This window comes from Pholcus phalangioides, unplaced genomic scaffold, assembly GCF_987345545.1.
Source record: "Pholcus phalangioides strain wild (caught in Gottingen) unplaced genomic scaffold, Ppha-v1.0 ptg000016l_1, whole genome shotgun sequence".
Classification (NCBI taxonomy): domain Eukaryota; kingdom Metazoa; phylum Arthropoda; class Arachnida; order Araneae; family Pholcidae; genus Pholcus; species Pholcus phalangioides.
The window spans coordinates 12281716-12299867 of record NW_028301609.1 but is presented as its reverse complement, the minus strand read 5'-3'; the positions used below and the strand labels follow the sequence as shown (position 1 = coordinate 12299867).

At 36.7% G+C, this 18152-nt stretch overlaps 1 protein-coding gene across 1 annotated transcript in view; it reads left to right on the top strand.

The window, feature by feature from the left end:
- The window catches only part of bark (C-type lectin domain-containing protein bark beetle), an 85850-nt gene that overhangs the window by 48955 nt on the left and 18743 nt on the right, over positions 1 to 18152 (top strand). The window contains exons 4-7 of the mRNA XM_089245617.1: positions 10687 to 11025; positions 11788 to 12008; positions 12182 to 12446; positions 13938 to 16388. Coding sequence (XP_089101743.1) covers positions 10687 to 11025; positions 11788 to 12008; positions 12182 to 12446; positions 13938 to 16388 — 3276 coding nt within the window. The remainder of the gene's footprint in view (positions 1 to 10686; positions 11026 to 11787; positions 12009 to 12181; positions 12447 to 13937; positions 16389 to 18152) is intronic.

Here is an 18152-nt window from a genome sequence, read left to right as displayed (position 1 = left end):
GAACCGTCCTGACCTTCACGAATTTAACCACTCAGGTGTGGTTGTGGTTCTGAAAGTTCTCCATGTATTTGTATTTATTTTTTATTGCAACTTTATGATTTTAGTACAATTTTTCGCATTAATCTCAAGCCTGTTTTGCCTAAGTTTGACTTTCTCCTATTTATTTTTTTATCCTCAGGTCAGAGGCTTAAAACATAGATAATGAATATTCGTCCGAAGTTGTAATCAATAATCCTACGATAACTTTGTGAATCAAACTTTTCTAGTGTCTATGACCTTGCCATTTGACTATTTTGTCGCTATTCCATGCACAAGGTGGATATTTAGACCGGGACTTCAGGTTTAAAAAGTTTCTCTACTCGGCTAAGAGGCAGCTTCATTGTCTTACTAATAATGTAGTATAGAAGAGCATACAAAAAAACAAATATATATATACACACATAGAATTCCGAGTTTTTATGTGCAATCGTATGTAATTTTTTCGTTAATTATGTCAATGGTAACAAAGTTTCAACTTTGTATAGGATCAATTTATTCTGGTTTGAAATTCAACCCGGCGTATTAATTCACCTCTGATGAAGTGGTACCTTTCCGAAGGGTTGAGTTTATTTTCATTTCCCTGTATTAGAGTGTGAACATAGTGCGTCCGTATTTTAGATTTGGAAACCCGCGCGTCTCCGATTGGTTAAAAACCTGAATTTCAAGTTTAAAAAAAAGTTGGAATTCGAGTTTTTAACCAATTGGATACGACGCGGGTTTCCGGAATCTGAAATACGGACGCACTACGTTCACAACCTTAGGGAGGTTTCTTATATTTCTCAGCACAGTATAGCCACAACCTACAACTGTTGAACACAACCCATTCATTTTTGTTTTTACTATCCCTCCCAGACGGCTGAGAAATAGTCATAGGGCATTATACAGTCCCCAGTACGAAATGTTATTCATCAATCGCTTTAGAAAATGCATCTTACAAAAATACTGTTTGTATCACGCTTCTTAAGGTAGTACCCTGCCACCGAGTTCATACCGTCACCGAGATCTCTTCGATCCCGGTTTTTTTGTGGCAGAGCCCACTTTGAAGGAAGGAAACGATACACTCTAATACAGTGTTTCCCCAACCTGCGGTCCGTGTACTGCTGTGCATTGGCCTTTACTTTAATGGGGTCTGCGATATCAAAAAGGTTGGGAAACCACTTCTCCAATACTTGCTAAAGTTATTGATCTACCGTTTTGACTCGAATTAAACATGCACGTACAGGCGGATATATTGAACGAAAATACAGATAAACTTCTTGATAATTTCTTTCAAGTTTTCCCGCATATTATAATGATTATGGTATTTTAAATTGATCCATACAGCCGTCACTGATCCCGATGCTGTTAGGGTATGTCCCTCACTCATAGACAAAATCGCGCAATACGTGTTTCTATAGATCTATAGACAATATTCCGCGATTGCCTGTAGAGGGTGATGCTTTCCACTTAACAGCATTAAGCTGGATAGCTCTGCTATCCAGCAAGAGGCCGGGATTGGGTTCAGTGTTTTGGTTGGTACATGGACAGTTGCGTAACAAAGCGAAAGAGGATGTTCTGTGACTTCTCATGGTCGTAGATCTATGTTGAAATAAAGCCAAATTCACTCTTATAAGCATAATGGTTAGATTGTCGAAAGACAAAATCGCGAATTTTGTCAAGAGGCAGTTGCAAACAAATGACATGATGGTCTATCAACTTTGTCATGAGTGTACGCCTACATTCAGTCAGAACATCGTGACATCCATCCGAGATAGGATACTATAAACTCCCACGATTTAGGTCTATGAGAAATCGTAGAACACCCAAGTTTGTTGCACCACTGTCTATGTACACTAGTTGCATGATTTTGTCTATGAGTGTGTGGACATACTCTAAAGTTACTTTCACACTCATAGGGAAAATCGCGCTAGTGTTTATTGACAAATCGTGAATTCAGCTTATTCACAATTGCGAACACATTGCAAAGTGGTCTGTCACCTTTGTCGCGCACCTTGTCTCAAGTTTTCCATCCGAGAGGATAGAGCATAGACCTGCGATTTTGGTCTATGAGAAGTTGCAGTAAACCCTATTTGTTGCGTGATTTTGTCTATGAGAGTGGATTTAACTTAACGCGTATCAAAAATAACAAACACTGGTTCAATCAGCGTCAGCAACTATCTTACTCGGATGTTTCTGTTGTAATTTACATTCTATCGATGAGCATTCTCCATCATCGTGAAAACTATTTCTGGATACGTAGAGAGAAAGAAAAAGAGATAAAGGTGCGTTTCAAAGCTGTCGACCTCATGCCGGAATACACATTTTTGAACACTCCCGTTCTGTATTTTGATCTGGAGATGGTACGTGAGATTGCAGGTTTGTTCCCCGAACTCCATTATTATTTTCTGTTTTGAATATCGATGAATTCGATCTGCTGATGGACTGGATAAAATGCATCCGATGGTAGACCAACCGGTCATCGTCGCTTACATTTTTATAATAACTCTTTTCTCTCTCTTATCCATATAGAAAAGGGAGTTTGAAACGCTGTATCGCCGAGACCTTTTGATATGGTTCCGCATATGCTTACTATTATTATTTTCGTGTGTAGGTGGTGTATGAAGCTACTAAACAGCATGGTTCTCGGAACAAATTTCTCTATATATAGGCATAACTTTGATGTCATCTTCTTCGGAGAAACTGGGTACACCACATTGTAAGTTCCCTGGCTCTCCGAGATGTACAAGTGTGATCTTTGTTCTGTGGTCACGATTTTCAACACGTAAAACGTGGGTCTTCCGCGTCTATTTGGAATAACAAAGAGCCCTTTTACTGAATTGGAGATAGAAAGAGGAGATGAGAGAGTTTTTATGGAAGAATAAAATCTTTTTACCTCCTTCTCTTTTGTCTTCTTTTGGGTTACTTAACCGGTGATTCTCCGTGCTCTGGTTGAGGTTGATGATATTATTATTTAGTTCATAAGAAAGGCGTCGTCTCCGCTAAAGTTGACTTGAATGGAAATGAATAGCGCTACTACTTATTACCCGTTATTATTTTTTTCTCTAATAAGGATTTATTATTTGCGGTCACGACTCCATTATAGCACTTCAATAGGCATACTATAATATATTATTATGGCTCGTCTTATACATATTCTTATTATATTCCGTCTCATAAGTGTAGATTTCTTTAAAATTAATGTTTTTTTTCTTCTGCATCATTTTCAGAAGGAAATCTATGGGCTTTAACAACACAATCCGCGAACATCTCTCATTAAAATTTTGATATTTGTTACGCAACTGTTATGGAATTTTCAGTTGGAATGAATTTGGAAATGCACTGTATTTGCTTATTTGTTACTCGGCTTACGCTACCCCAAGTTGTGCGATTTCGGAGTTACGTGATTTTCTGCGAAAAATGCTCATTCCTGAAATTCAACCATAATCACGAGATTTTGGTGGGATAGAAGAGATTACATATTTAGTAATAAGCAAGTAAAGAATATTTTTATTCGATCAGAAAATTATATAATTTTATGAAACTGTAATAATTTTTGAGAAGCTAAAATACTCATAACGATAAAACTTTGCCGTGATTTAGAAATGGATCCCAAAAGGCTTGTATAGTATCTGTCATTTTTGCAGACTCATCACAAATTTATACCTGAAGTCCAACGTCTTAAAAAAAAAATTTGTTTAGTGTTATGCATTATTAATGTATTATTTAATGTATTTCATTATCAACAATGTACCTTGTGTGCAACTCAATCAATTTTGATCCACGTGTTGAAAGTTTTCGCCTCCAAACAGAAGCAGCTTATTTGTTTCGATGGACCTGAGTATTACCAAAGAGTTTAATACGTGACTTTCATTTGTATAAATTATGGGAATGCAGCCTTTTTCAAGGACTAGATTGCAGTCACAAGACGAGTAGACGAATTAAATTTTATAAAGGCAGTAAATAGTTATACATCCATAGAAAGAAGGAAAAGGGCAGGTGTTCCCCCAAAAAAAAAAAAAATTTGATCCCAATTGACTCGTATTCGTACGAATCTGTGAGCAAAATCGCACTCCCCCCCCCCCCCCGACTAACGTGGTTATCGTCGGCAGGGCCGTCTTAAGAGCATCATGGGCCCCCGGGCCAAGTGATTTCAGCGAGAACAGACCTGAAAAATTCAACTGCTTCTAATTTTTCTGAGGCCCCCGGGCCGTGCCCATGCGTTAAGACGGCACTGATCGTCGGTCCCACCTATTGCGTAACTTCGGGGTATTACTATACTGAATTCTCTCTCTGGTGAATTGAAAGAAAAAAAAAGTCAATAAACTCTTATCGTCGATGGCATATGTTTGTGTTGACCATTTTGTACGTAAAAACATCCTTGATACCTTTGGGGCATCGTCGCTGTCGTGCGTTATTTTGCGACCCGAATCACGTCCGATTCGATATTTTTCCCCCTTGATTGGCTGATTGACCAGCCATCAGTCGATTCGACTGGCTTGTCAACTCACACAACCGTGACCATCGGTCAAGTGCGTTGCCAATTCCTTTTTTCTTTTCCTCCCTTTAAATCTAGAAACAGTGAAAGCGTTTTTCTGTCCACCGGTTCACAGAAAAAAGTGTTTTTTGTATACCAGTGCAGCTGCCCTTCGTGACGCTGGAAAACCATGACCACACACGCCATTAATGGACGAAATGGTCGTAAAATGTACTTTTTTGTACATATGTCTACTGATGTACGGTATTTTGAATGGATGATCACCTGTGTTATTAATTGACTTGGAAGTGCCCATAATTGGGTACCACTATTCTGAAACGCTGTGTGTGTGCTTTCCCCCCCCCCCATTCTTTTCTTTAGATACATTTTTAAAGCTATACGTTGTTAGGTCAACGGGCTCAGGCATGTTTCCCCACACAAGGGTGGGGCTTTAACGCGGCGGCCCGGAATTTTTTTAAAGCATTTTTTTGTTTTTCACACAATGAACTTACTGTAGAAAGTCCCGTAAAACATCTGGCTAGGGGCTCCCGTAAAAGATTCCAGCCTAGGGGCCTTGCTGCATGCAGTATGTGGTTGCCACAGCTGCAACTGGGGGGGGGGAGCAGGCATGTCTGGTCCCCTGAATGCAAAGGAAGGCTCTAATTTCACCCTTCAATCACTCCTTCAACACTACAAGGGGTGCTAAAGTGTGTGCTTTCCTCGGCTGACTAAGAATCTAGTTGCGTCCGTGGTGGTTGCTAAGGGCCTCCGGGCACGCAGTAAAATAGTGGCTTCAAATAACAGAATTCCTATTCGTCATGAATTTTTAGAATTTTTTCTTTCTTACTTAAATATTTCATTTTGTTATTGACAATTTAATGCAGTGTTTGCCGCTAAGAGATATTTTTTACAGAAATTATAAAAGTAGCCCAAAAAGGCCTGGGCATAAGTGGTTGTATGGTTTTGCTGCCGAATGGGGGGGGGGGTATTGAAATTTTGCCGCTCTTTTCCCATTCTAGTTTGACACACTTGATCATCAATTACTCCTCGCCAAGCCCTCTTCCACCTATAAGTACTCTTCTAGGTTCCCCCCCCGCAAATGGTTTAGGTCCAGAACGCACTACGGCGCGGTTGCTTTCGAGCCCGGTGGGCTTTTTATCTGTAGGTTTATTCTGAAGTGTGCGCGCTACCAGTTTTTCTTGTTGCAGTTAGAGTTGTCTGTGTTTAGCTAGTTTTTCCACTGTTGCGAGATCAACCGCACCTCAAACAGTACTTAAAGGCCCTTAAAACGGTCCTGCTTATATGATGAACATTTACCCGGAATATCATTTATATTAAATGCAAAATATAGGTCCTTTACCACGAGAAATTGCGGCAGCCATGGGTGTTAAACTATTGAAAATACTAGCAGGGCTTAAAAGTATTGGGCAGTGGAGGCTCTCAAATCAAATATTTCTGTAGGTATTATGGAGATGTTGGTAAATATATATATATATTGATTGAGAGAAGAGCCTCGGCACAACACCAGTGCTGTCTTAACGCATGGGCTCACCCAAGCATGGCCCGGGGGGGTCTCAAGAAAAGGGGGGGGGGGCTCACAAAATTAGAATTGGTTGAAATTTTCGAGAATTTTCCAAGTAAAGCCTAAAAAAAAAATCATTTGGCCCGTCGGGTCCCATGATGCTCTTAAGGCGACCCTGCTCAATACAGACTTACGGCTATGGCAGCAACTCATACAGATCGTGTTCTACAACACTTTTAGGGCATTGGGCTTCTGAACTTGAATCATGATGCACGTGTTTGCAGTCGACACTCGATTTTACGAACTAGACGTTTTTACGAACTAATCTTCTTGGTCCCAAATACACTATAAAGGAATACAATATTCCTTTGGACGCTTTTTTCATTCAAGAAGTATTTTTTAAGTTCATACGGGTTCGTAAAAACGAGCATCGACTGTATTGGTTATTTAATTGTATAAAATAATTTCGATCCTGTCGAAGAGCAGTGGAGAGTGGTTCCTGACAATCTATTACCATGATGTCCTTTTCTGATATGGATGAAAGCAGCGAACTCTGCGTTATTCGTATTCAATGAGAATTTTGCTCTTATTCGGATGTATATACTATATTTTAACATTATATTGTTCCTAATGTTGTGTATGATCGTATATGAGACAGGTCAGCAGGAATAAAAAGAGAAAAGCTGGAATCATTGGTCATACTCATACGAGAGGTCAAACGGAACGGGCGTGGTCATACGTCACGCTCTTTTCATTTCTTTTGTTACCTTTCACTAAAAGTTTTTACTTTCGTTTTTTGGTTGTGGATGGCCATGAAACAAGCGGTTATTTCCGTGGCTACAGCCACATATTGTACCATACGGGAGGGCTCCAACGCTACCATTATCGTCAGCTGATACCCGTCCAGGATCTATTTCCGGCATAAAAACGTGTTTCCTTGTCGAAAAAAAAATTACTTTTTTTCTTTTTGACGTTTATCAATCATGAGAGGGAATCAAATACATGATGTCATTGTATTCGTTTCTGGAACGCGGGTTTTTATCAGGAAGGATGAGTGATGGCATTAAGGGGAGTTGATATCTTTAACATGGTGAAAACTATGATCTAATAGAAATATCATTAAAAATATTTTTTAACCATTCATTTATTTCAAATTTTTCACACATGTTCTTGATTGTATGTGCTATTGCATGCTAGTATAAAGTTTTGCATATCTTGTGGATACACATTATTATTATTATTTATATATTTTTTTTTTGTAAATTAAAAACTACTTGTGCGCATGATAAAATAGTATGATATCAATGTAATGGAATAAAAATGGATTCAAAATAAAAGAAACTGTTCAGTTCATAAAATGAAGCAAAGGGTTGAGATTTCATTGACTCAATCCTATTTAAAATGCAATTTTAAATAAGATTGAGTCAATGAAATCTAAACTTTTTGCTTCTAAACTTTATATCAGCATAGTATAGCACATATAATCAAGAAAATATGTAAAAAATTTGAAAAAAAATCAATGGTTAAATGGTATTTTTAGTGATATTTCTATTAGAGCATATTTTTTCGCCATTTTAAAATAATAATAAGATACCAACTCCCCTTAAGAAGTCATTCAAGTACAGTCAAACTCGGTTACAACGATATTGAAGATTCTAGAAATTTGTCTTTATAACCAAGGTGTCGTTACAACCGAGGTTGAAGTTTTCAAGACTTTTTTGACAAAAAAATATAATCAGAGGCAATCAAACACACATTGCATGAAGTGTTTACTTCTTTATGATTAATGACTTATCACCATAATTAATTTTCAATTACGGTGACCAATTTAACATAGAAAAATACCGGAAATCGGCATAATCAATACGGAACGTAGCCGATTCTCATTAAGCATATTTGCCAAATGCTGACTAAATTACCAAATATTATTTATAAATAATCATTGGTGAGAAAAACATGCTACAGTAAGTCTGCTAAAGTGTATTTCATGGGGGGGGGGGGGGAATTAACTTTGGCAAATACGTGAGATGAATATTTATAGTCCTATTCATATCAAAATTTGTAAATTACGTAAATTAACTTCATTCTTCATTTTAGTAAAGACTGGGAATTAAATTAAACTTCGTTGCAAAGACAAATGGGGCAACTTTATAAGGAACAGTCTTTAAGGGCAAAATATACGGAATTCTTCTTCCTATAGTGGGTCATGTCACCCCCCGCCAGCAGAAGTAAGAAAACTCTGATCCCCTTTGTCAACAAAATTAAATAAGCTCTGCCTCACCTTTACCGCATATCTGAATCGGGTGTACGCGGGGGGGGGGGGGGGAGAGAGGCGTAGAGGGCTAGTGGCCCCCCTTCTGCCAGGACAATCAAAAATTTATTTTTGAGGCAGAAAAATATTTTAGTTGAAAAAAATTAAAATATCAAGAGAAAATACCTTTATATGTTTTCAAATCAAATGTTAATTTCAATGCTATTTGAAGCTAATTTCTCAATATTTCTCCATAAAAAATTCCTTTAACACTGCTGTAGATATACGCTCAGGGATAATTTCTCATATGATTACAGACTCTTCCACCTTACCAGATCATTGTCCAAACATGATTACAGACTGAACACACTATATTTTGAGCTTGTGTTTTCAATTTTGAGCATTTAATTAACACTAGAAAGACGGATACTGTTCAAAATGGCCGGCAGTTAAATTTTTCATTATATACTCAAATTTTCATAAATTTTATTATGTTTGAATGCGCATATGAGTGTTGGCAAGCAATAAAATATGCATTATAAGGTTTTTTTTAAATAAAGTTGCACAATTCCATTTTATTTCAAATTTTAAACATTCTTCATAGCATAACTGAACATTTGAAATATATGACATCCATATTTGTTATGGGCATCTTTTTTTTCTCAGCCACCTCGTTAGGCATTTTGCCTGTTGTAGCATTGTATTTGTATAATTAATAAATATAGTGGTATAACTAATAAAAAATATTAATATTCTGAACATCATAACTACTGTTTCGCACATCACATGCTTTACATTTTTCAATACCTGCAATACATTGCAAATGCATTTTCCACTTAGAGATTTCTTATCCATTGAAAACTTCTGTTATGTTATTGCATAGCAGGATCTGACATCACTATATTTTTTCTGATACAGTGGTGATTGTTGTTATTAGCAAAATTCTGATTTCAGAACAAATGAAGTTCTCTAAGCTTTTTCAATTAATTTCAGCAGAAAGGAAAATCCAATTTTATATATTTTTTTCTACAAATAAACTAAGCATTTATTGATGCTAAGTCGAATGTTGTAGAAAACGCACACTGGTAATCCAGTGAGTGATGCTCCTCACAGATTGCTTTAGAGCCACCTGACCAACACCCTACCTTTTTTCATTGTAAAACTCAATGGTTTCAGGAAATTTTCCCAACTTTGAGAATATTTATTTCAACATTGCAATATACATTGAATTTTTTAGAAGAATATTTCATTTTTTTCCACTCTAGAAAACACTCAATATAATGCCTTTATGTGCTATCAAGCATATTTCTTATGAAGGGATCCTTGTTTTAAACATCACACAAATTTCTTTTTGATCTTTTATTATTATACCTACCAAGTATTATTCTGTTTTAGTTTTTCACCAAGTAATGAAAGTGGCTATATTGTTACCGGTCATGGTCTTTCTAGGTATAAGTAGAAATATCACTCACTCACACGCACGCACGCACGCACACACACACACACACACACACACACACATGATTTTTTTCAAATGGATGATAGTTGGACAGTATAGTGTATAAGTATTTTTAGGAAAAGTAGTGAAATTTCAGCAATTGAAACAATCTAGTTCATTGCGACAATCGAGCGAGTAAATCGAAAATGGTCAAAATGATCAGCATGGTCCTTCTAGTGTTAATGGAGTTGTATAGATAGGTAACAAAGATGGTAAAGATGCCTTTGCCCAGGGTGGCAAATTTTAGGAATGAGTAGTCAAAAAAGTTAGACTATAATGGGAGAAGGGTGAGACAAATTTTGTATAGCCCACTGGCAACAGTGCCGTCTTAACGCATGGGCCCACCCAGGCACGGCCCGGGGGCCTCAAGAGAAGATGGGCCTCACAAAAATTTGATCCAATTGAAATTTTCTAGAATTTACCAGGTAGGGCCTCAGAAAAACCACTTGGCCCAGGAGGCCCATGATGCTCTTAAGACGGCCCTGACTATCAATAAAACTTTACATCTACCTCTGCCACCATTGCTGGGATCAAACCTGGGTCCTCAGAATGTGAGTTATGACGCTCTTAATTACAAAGTCTGAATTTCCCAGATACACACGACACTAGGTTATTTCACTGAGTATAAATATTACTGGAGCACATTCCCATGAAAATCCACATTTCCCTACCCTATTGCCAATATGTCACAGCCATAACTAAAACTTATGATTAATCATTCACTTTTCAAAAAGCTTTTTTTCTAAATTGAAAAATAATATTTTGTTTAATCAAATCAATATTGCATATTCATATATCATTTTAAATTTTTTATGGAGCAATCGACTTAAAATTTATTTTTCAATATTATTACATTATGACTTATATTTTTTATCAATTCATCCTGGTTTAACAATTGCTTTTTTACGTTCATTTCTCACCAGATTATCATCATGATGTTGGCATACGTTGTGATGGGAACATTGGCAACCACAGCATGTATCATTGGAAGGGCATACAGTTTCACCACGCGAAAGGTGAAATGCAGAAGCCTACCCAGAACAGAATCGTTCACTGGGAATCCTTGTCTATTCTGCGGCATGTTGATGTGCTTTATGCTGGCAGTGATCATAATGGCAATGTGACAGCAGCCATTAATGTTGTAGGGATGCCACCTCTGATGGAGTATCTGGACGTGAAATACTCTGCCTTTAATGGAATAAGCTTGTACAAGCCCCTGGATACCTGCTCTGTAAACAACAGTATCATTGCAGAAAATAGAGGTATGTGTTTAAATTCAAGCTGAAATGAATTTCTTCCTTCTTGGACAATCAAAGCCAAATGTCATATAAATGTGAAAGTTGTATAACTGAACGATGTATAAACAAGGTTCCACTGTAGCAATAACTTTTCTTAAGCTGGGATCACACTAAAAAAGTTTCAGAAAAATTATTTTATATAACTTCGTAAATACAACCAATGAACTTATCAGTTGCATTTGCTCAAATATATTGCTTATTGGTTGCATTTTTCAAGCATTTTTCATTTATAAAATAACCTTTATAAAACTTTTATAGTGTACTTTACCAAACTAGCCTTACGAAAAGTTGGCATAATCCTATAAGCAATTAAATTGATCATATTAGAGCTATTTTGTTAAATTGATAACATTTGCTATTTTTGTGGGATGCTTGTGATGATCTGTTTTGAAAGTTACATCCATCTATGATTGATCAGAATCAAGTTATAGGCGGAGCCGAAGCACAAAAGTATTTGAGCACATGTTTAACTTTGGCTTTAAACTACAAATTCCATCTAATTGTCTCTGTATGCATGAAAGATGAGTATGGTCAAGTAGTTAGCGGACAAATCCTCAATTGCATGTAATCAAATTCCAGTTTAGAGGGATAATAAGAATTCTCTGGGCTGACCATGCAGGTTTATTGGGTTAATGTCATTTAAAAAAAATACAACTTACTAAATTTCTTTCTTACTAAATTGTTCCTAAACATTTATGTGACTCATGTTTATTTTTTTTTAATTAGGTTATGGTGTTTATGTAAATAGCAGCATTAGCCAAGTGACAATTGTTGGATCTACTATTCGAGATAATGGTGGTGGAGGTGTTCGATTCATACATCATGAAGAAATTGTTTCTGATCTTCCATTTTGTACCACTGGCAACATCGGTTCTCAGCAAAGCTATCCTGTTCGCAGGACCATCATTCAGTCAAAAGAACAGAATTACAATAGGATGTGTGAACAGGTAAATCAAATTAAAATATTTTCTTGCGTACTGGTACTTCTATTTGTTTAAAGCCTCAATTTTCCCAACATAATGAACCTGTTTTTCCTCCTGTAGTTTTATATCATATTTGAGCATGTGTATGATATATTGCAGCAAGCTAAGCATTTGTATTTTGTCATGTTTTCTCTTAGGTTTTTGAAGTTGGATACAGAACAGGACAAGTGCTTACCATAAATTTTTTGGGCCTGACAAGTGATGCTTTAGAAGAAGCACATGCAGCACATATGGATATCTATGACGGCAGAACGGATATCAATCAAAGACTAGGGAGCGTGCCTATATTGAACAACACGCATCCACAGAGTATAACAAGCACCAGGAATGAAGTCCTTCTTCGTTACCGTCCAGCAAGAAATAAATATGTGGAATTCACTATTGAAATAGTTGCAAATCTTGGTGAGTGACAGTGTTAAATTTTATGTTACACAGCTGTTATTGTAACTATTTATGCTCATAGCTGTTATTGTTGGTAGAATTTTCGTAATCTGGGTATATGCCAAGTTGGCAAATTCTCAGTGATAAATTTGGCTACTTCATATAATTCCTCAAGAATTATAGCTATGGCAGCCCTAATAGGACATGGAATAATGATATTAACTACATTAATGGTTTTTATGACAGCACTTACCGAAACAAACTCTTTAGTTGTTAGATACCATTATATTCAGTTGATCTGTATGTTGAAAATAATTTATTGGCGTGATAAAATCAAATTGAAGCCGATATCAGTGATACTGAACCTGGCCATGAATTCTGCAAACAGGCTCCATGTTTGTTGGCATCTAAATTAAGACAGTCTTGACTATCAAAAAATAATTCCCCCTCCCCCCACCTTTCCGTTATTGTCAGGTTTATTTTGTTACTCACGCAGCAAACGTATGAGGTAAGGGCATTGCTTCCAAACCACGAGTGTGCTGAGGTGGGGGTGCGACCACAGGGAGCCAACCCATTTGAAGGTTATTGGTTCCTAATGAAAATAACGTTCCGATTGAATCTATTTTCATTATAAACCAAGAAATGGGGGGGGGACTCCTCCCATACCTCCGTTTTACCACATTCGCTGTTTGTGGGTGGTGGTAATGGTGTAATGGTGAAATAATAATTAAATATTTAATTAGTTATTTAATTTTAATTGATTTATTTAATTTCAAAATTAAAAACACTTGCAATTATTTTGAGTGATGCCAGAGTTTGACATATGCCACGTGGAGCTAATCTGATACAGCTACTATAAATAGTCAAGCATCATACACATTGGCAATTAAAAATATAAAAAACGTTGCCAACTTGGCATGTACCCAGACTACAGAAATCATGTTTTGCCTTATAAAATTCATAGCATATCCACCAAATTCTAGATTTTGCTGAAATCTCTTTGAAATTCATTGTTGGTACTTCCCAAAAATACACTTTTGAGCACTTATTGGCTGCACAAAATTATAATTAGTTAGTTAATCAAAATTTAAAAAAAAATCAAATCAGTAAGACAGTAAGAAATTTGAACAAAACTTGCGAGTTGCTTCAACATACATTGACCATGACTGAGCATGTCATGAAAAAAATATTGTCATAGCAATTTCAACACCTTTCAAAGAAATATTGCTATGGGCAAATTTATTTTCGTCAAGGATATTATTGTGTTGAGAGGAGTTATTAACATCAAATAAAAGACAAACAAGATTTGACTTTATTAGTAATTTTATAACTTAGCTGGAGCATTTTTTTGTGTTCACATACAAATTCAACCAATAGATTGTTTATTATTGTTTTTCAGCAAGTTTCCAATGCTTTCAACAGCATGTTTTGTGAATAATCATTATGTTAATGATCAGCATCATGTCAGTAAGCAGGAGTTTAATGCATCTGTATTTTATTTTGTCTTTTCAGGCCGTGCTTATGATCTCAATATTACAGACTGTACTATTGCAGGCAACAGTGGGTATGGTCTTTTGGTACAGAATCAACGATCTGGTGTTCTGGTCAATCGATCCTTGATTATAGCAAATGATTATATTGCTGGTCTGTATGTCTCAGGTGGAAGCGGTGATGTGCTTGTCAACAACAGCAATATCAGCATGAACAATGGTGATGGAATTAATATCACTACTGCTGGAGGCTACTTGCATGTGGACCGAACTTTCATTGTCAATAATACCAGAAGAGGAATAGCTCATTGGTTGAATGAATCTTCGACAAGTATTTCTTTTAATCATACCGCTCACATTACCAGATCTGAAATCATTCAAAATGGTCTTTATGGGTTACTTGTTGGTAACCAGTGCAAACCCGATTCATTCTGGAACATTAGTATGAATTCATTCCGTAACAACATGGACACAGCAGTTGTATTTCATCCATGCTATCACACTCATACTGGTCTGAAAGAAGTTGAAGTTCTTGTAACACACAACAATTTCACAGACAGCAGTTTCTTAGCTTTAGATTTTTCACCGCTCCTTAATATGAAGCTTTTCATCAAACACAATGCATTTCAACGACTTTCAAGGGGTGCAGTTCGCATCAAGGCTGTTGATGATGACGATAGACTTATGAATGTCCCAGCAGAAGCTGAAATCATGTACAATGAGTTTCTGAACAATACCGGAGCTTATATTGTAAATATTGGCATATTTCCAGAAAGTTCTGTCCAAAAAATTGTATTCACAAAGAACTATCTTGCAGAAAACACTGCTGTAGAACGATTTCCATCTCTTAAACCCAGGTCTCATGCATCAGCTGTTGTTGTTGTGAGTTCAGAAAATACAGATGTCTATCGAAATGCTTTCATGAACCCAAAGTCAAACTATGAGATCGCTTCGCACGTATCTAACCACAACCCTGTCATAAATGCCACATACAACTATTTAGGAAAAAGAATTCCACGGGAGGTTTACGAAAGGATATTCGATTGTAAAGATCGTTACAATTTGGCTTGCGTAGAATTTCTCCCATTCCTGCTTCGTGTGTCTGACTTGGATTCTAGAACTGATTTATCAGACATGAATGAAAGAGACAAAATTATTCCATTCAAGAATGGCACCAGCATCGGAGGTGATATTGCAGGTTATGAAGAATTGAATCCTGGAGAATATCTGGTGAAAAGGGACATCTTTGTGAGACCTAATGCTAAATTATTCTTACATGCAGGTGTTATACTGAAATTTGATCAGTCGGTTGGTATGATGGTTCAAGGAACTTTGTTCAGCGAAGGTGTCTCAGAAAACATGCCAGTAATCTATACGCTTCTTGAGGATGTGCAGTTAAGTCATGGTAGTTCATCCAAATTAAGATTGTCCAATGGTCATGAAGGGAGACTCGAAATATTCCTGAGAGGGATGTGGGGCAGCATTTGTTACTATGGCTTTGATGTAGTTGATGCCGCTGTGGCATGTCATCAGATGGGGCTTGTCCTTCATCCGGAAGACTGGATGCTCGAACAGTCACAGTTCTACCATGGGCCAGAACATAGGATTATTGCCTCTAATCTCCAGTGCACTGAACTAGACACTGACATAACTGAATGCAAAATGGAGAAAGATTTTGAAAACTCCTGCTCAATGGCTGTAGGTCTGAAATGTCATGCTCCATCTTGGGCTGGTTTGAGATTAGGAATGGCAGCGAAAGAAAGTCGTTTGAGAAATGTGGTTGTGAAACGGGCTGGTCTTCTCGATCATAGTACTAATCAATTCAAGCCAGCTTTACAGATCGATTTCAATAGACACTTTCTGCAGAATATCATCGTACAGGATAACACAGATTCTGGAATTGGCATCATGTGGAATGAAATGTTTTTACAAGAAAATCGTGTTATTCAACATAGCATTATACGCTCCAACCAGAGACATGGAATAGTACTACGTTCTCAGGGAATTGATGTGATCCACTGCAACATTGCTGGAAATGCTGGTAGCGGCATACATTATAACCCATTTTTTTCGAAAAACGAGCAGAAAGATCTTGTAAATTGGGTTGACATAACACCATCCACTTCAGTCACTCTTCCAGATTCGATCTCCTCAACTAATGTTTTATCACTTGCCAATGGAGAAAGACGATATATAATCTTCAGTAAAAAGATAGGAAGAACTAATTTCAAAATAGTGACTGGTCCTGGTCATAGATTGGGCATAATGGTGATCAATCCCTTCAGCAGAACTTCCACAGAATCTATGAAAATCTATGAGAGGATTAACAAAGAAGAAAACACATTGAGTTGGGACCTCCGCAGAAATTTGACTTCTTTTCCTTTACGGACTCCTGGATATGGGGCACTTGTGGAATATGATTCTGGACAATATCCTGATGGAAAAGGAATCATCTATGTGTCATCAGTTGGAGGTAATGTATTTGTTTATTGATGTTCTTGATACATAATTAATTTAAAGACACACCCTTTAAATAATTAATTTATTCTCAAGTTATCTTGCCCCAAAGTTCTATTTTGCTTTAAGAAGAGAACTTTCTTCTCCTCAGAGAATTTTTGCATATCGATTGCAATAATATATAAATTCTCCAGAAAATCATTTTTAATACAAATGAAAATGCAAATCAGTGATTACATCCTTTCTACCTAAAAAACTTTCGGTCCTCTGACAACTGAAACTAAAACCTGATTAGCCATTTAATTTCAATTCTTCAATTTCAATTTTTATTAATATGTTAGATGAATGATAACAATACATTAGGTTAGTAAAAACCACCAAGGAGACACCAAGGTCCCATACTGGTTGTTACAATGAAGTTAATTCAATAACATTTCAATTATCATACAGTGTAAAATAGTCACTATTTACTGATTTTTGAGATTGAAAAAAAAAAATCATGAAAAAAACATCAAAATAGGAAGGGGGGTTGGGGGGGGGGAATGTGATTACACAAACACATATAATACATAAAGTACAAATATATATAAATAATGCAATAATGCAACGGTCACAGGGGGGTGCTTTAGTGATCATTAAAAAAAAACTATAAATCAACATATGATTATGTATGAATTGGACTGGCAGAGCAGAGTTGACAGCATGGGTATTTTAATGAATAATTGGACAGCTGGAGGTGAAAAGACAGTAATACACACACAACAGGGAGTGATTGAGATTCCGTGGATGAAATCAGAAATAATTTTCAATATTGAAACTTTGTAGCATGTGTTTTTTGAGGTTTTTTCTGAAAATTGAAAATGAGGGGGACTGTATGAGATCATTTGGATTATCACTGTATAATCTAATCACAGATACCAATCTGTGATTAGATTATACAGTAAAACCCTAATGTAATGATACCCTCTATATCGATATCGATAATCACCTATATAACGATACCTTGTGTGTGTGTGTGTGTATCTACTACTGCTACTACTAAACCATACATGTACCTCGTCCATATTCCTCTGTGGAACTTCTAATGAATTGGTACATGTTGGAATGTATGTGTAGTGAAACCTGGTGTGAAGTTTGTTTCTGTGTAATGCTTGTTATGTGTAGTGTGCTGCCATCTGCCACCAGTTTTTTCTAACTATGAGTGAAGTGTAATGATTGAATAATTGCATCATTGTAGGCCTGTTGCTCTCTGTGGCGAGACTGTGGCAATGGGGAGATCAGCTCGTATTTGCACCTCAAAGTTGGGAACCACAGGAAACCAACTTCAGTCGACCACCACTGCGGTGACGGTGGGGTTCAAAACCAGATCCTCACGATGCGAGTCCATCACTATGACCGCTCAACCACCACAGTGGCGATACTGTGTATATCGATTATCACCTATATAACAACATTACTCTCTGGTCACAGTGCACTCTTTGTTATGTTAATACGGAAAAAGTTTAAAAAGAGGTCCAAAATTTCTACTGCTTTATAATCATCTTTTAGATTATTTCCCCTGATATTGGTGAATAAACAGGACTCCAGTCATAGAATTGATTTTTGGTCTCTCAGTAGTAGATTCTCAAGACATTTTGCATGTAATTCGGTATTCTAAAAAAAAATTTCAGACAACGGACTAAACAATTAAATGTCTCATTGTAAGCTTCGTGGAGGCATTAACATTTTTCTGCTGATTAGTAAGTTTCCCTAGCAGGACTTTATTCAGCCTCTTTGAAAT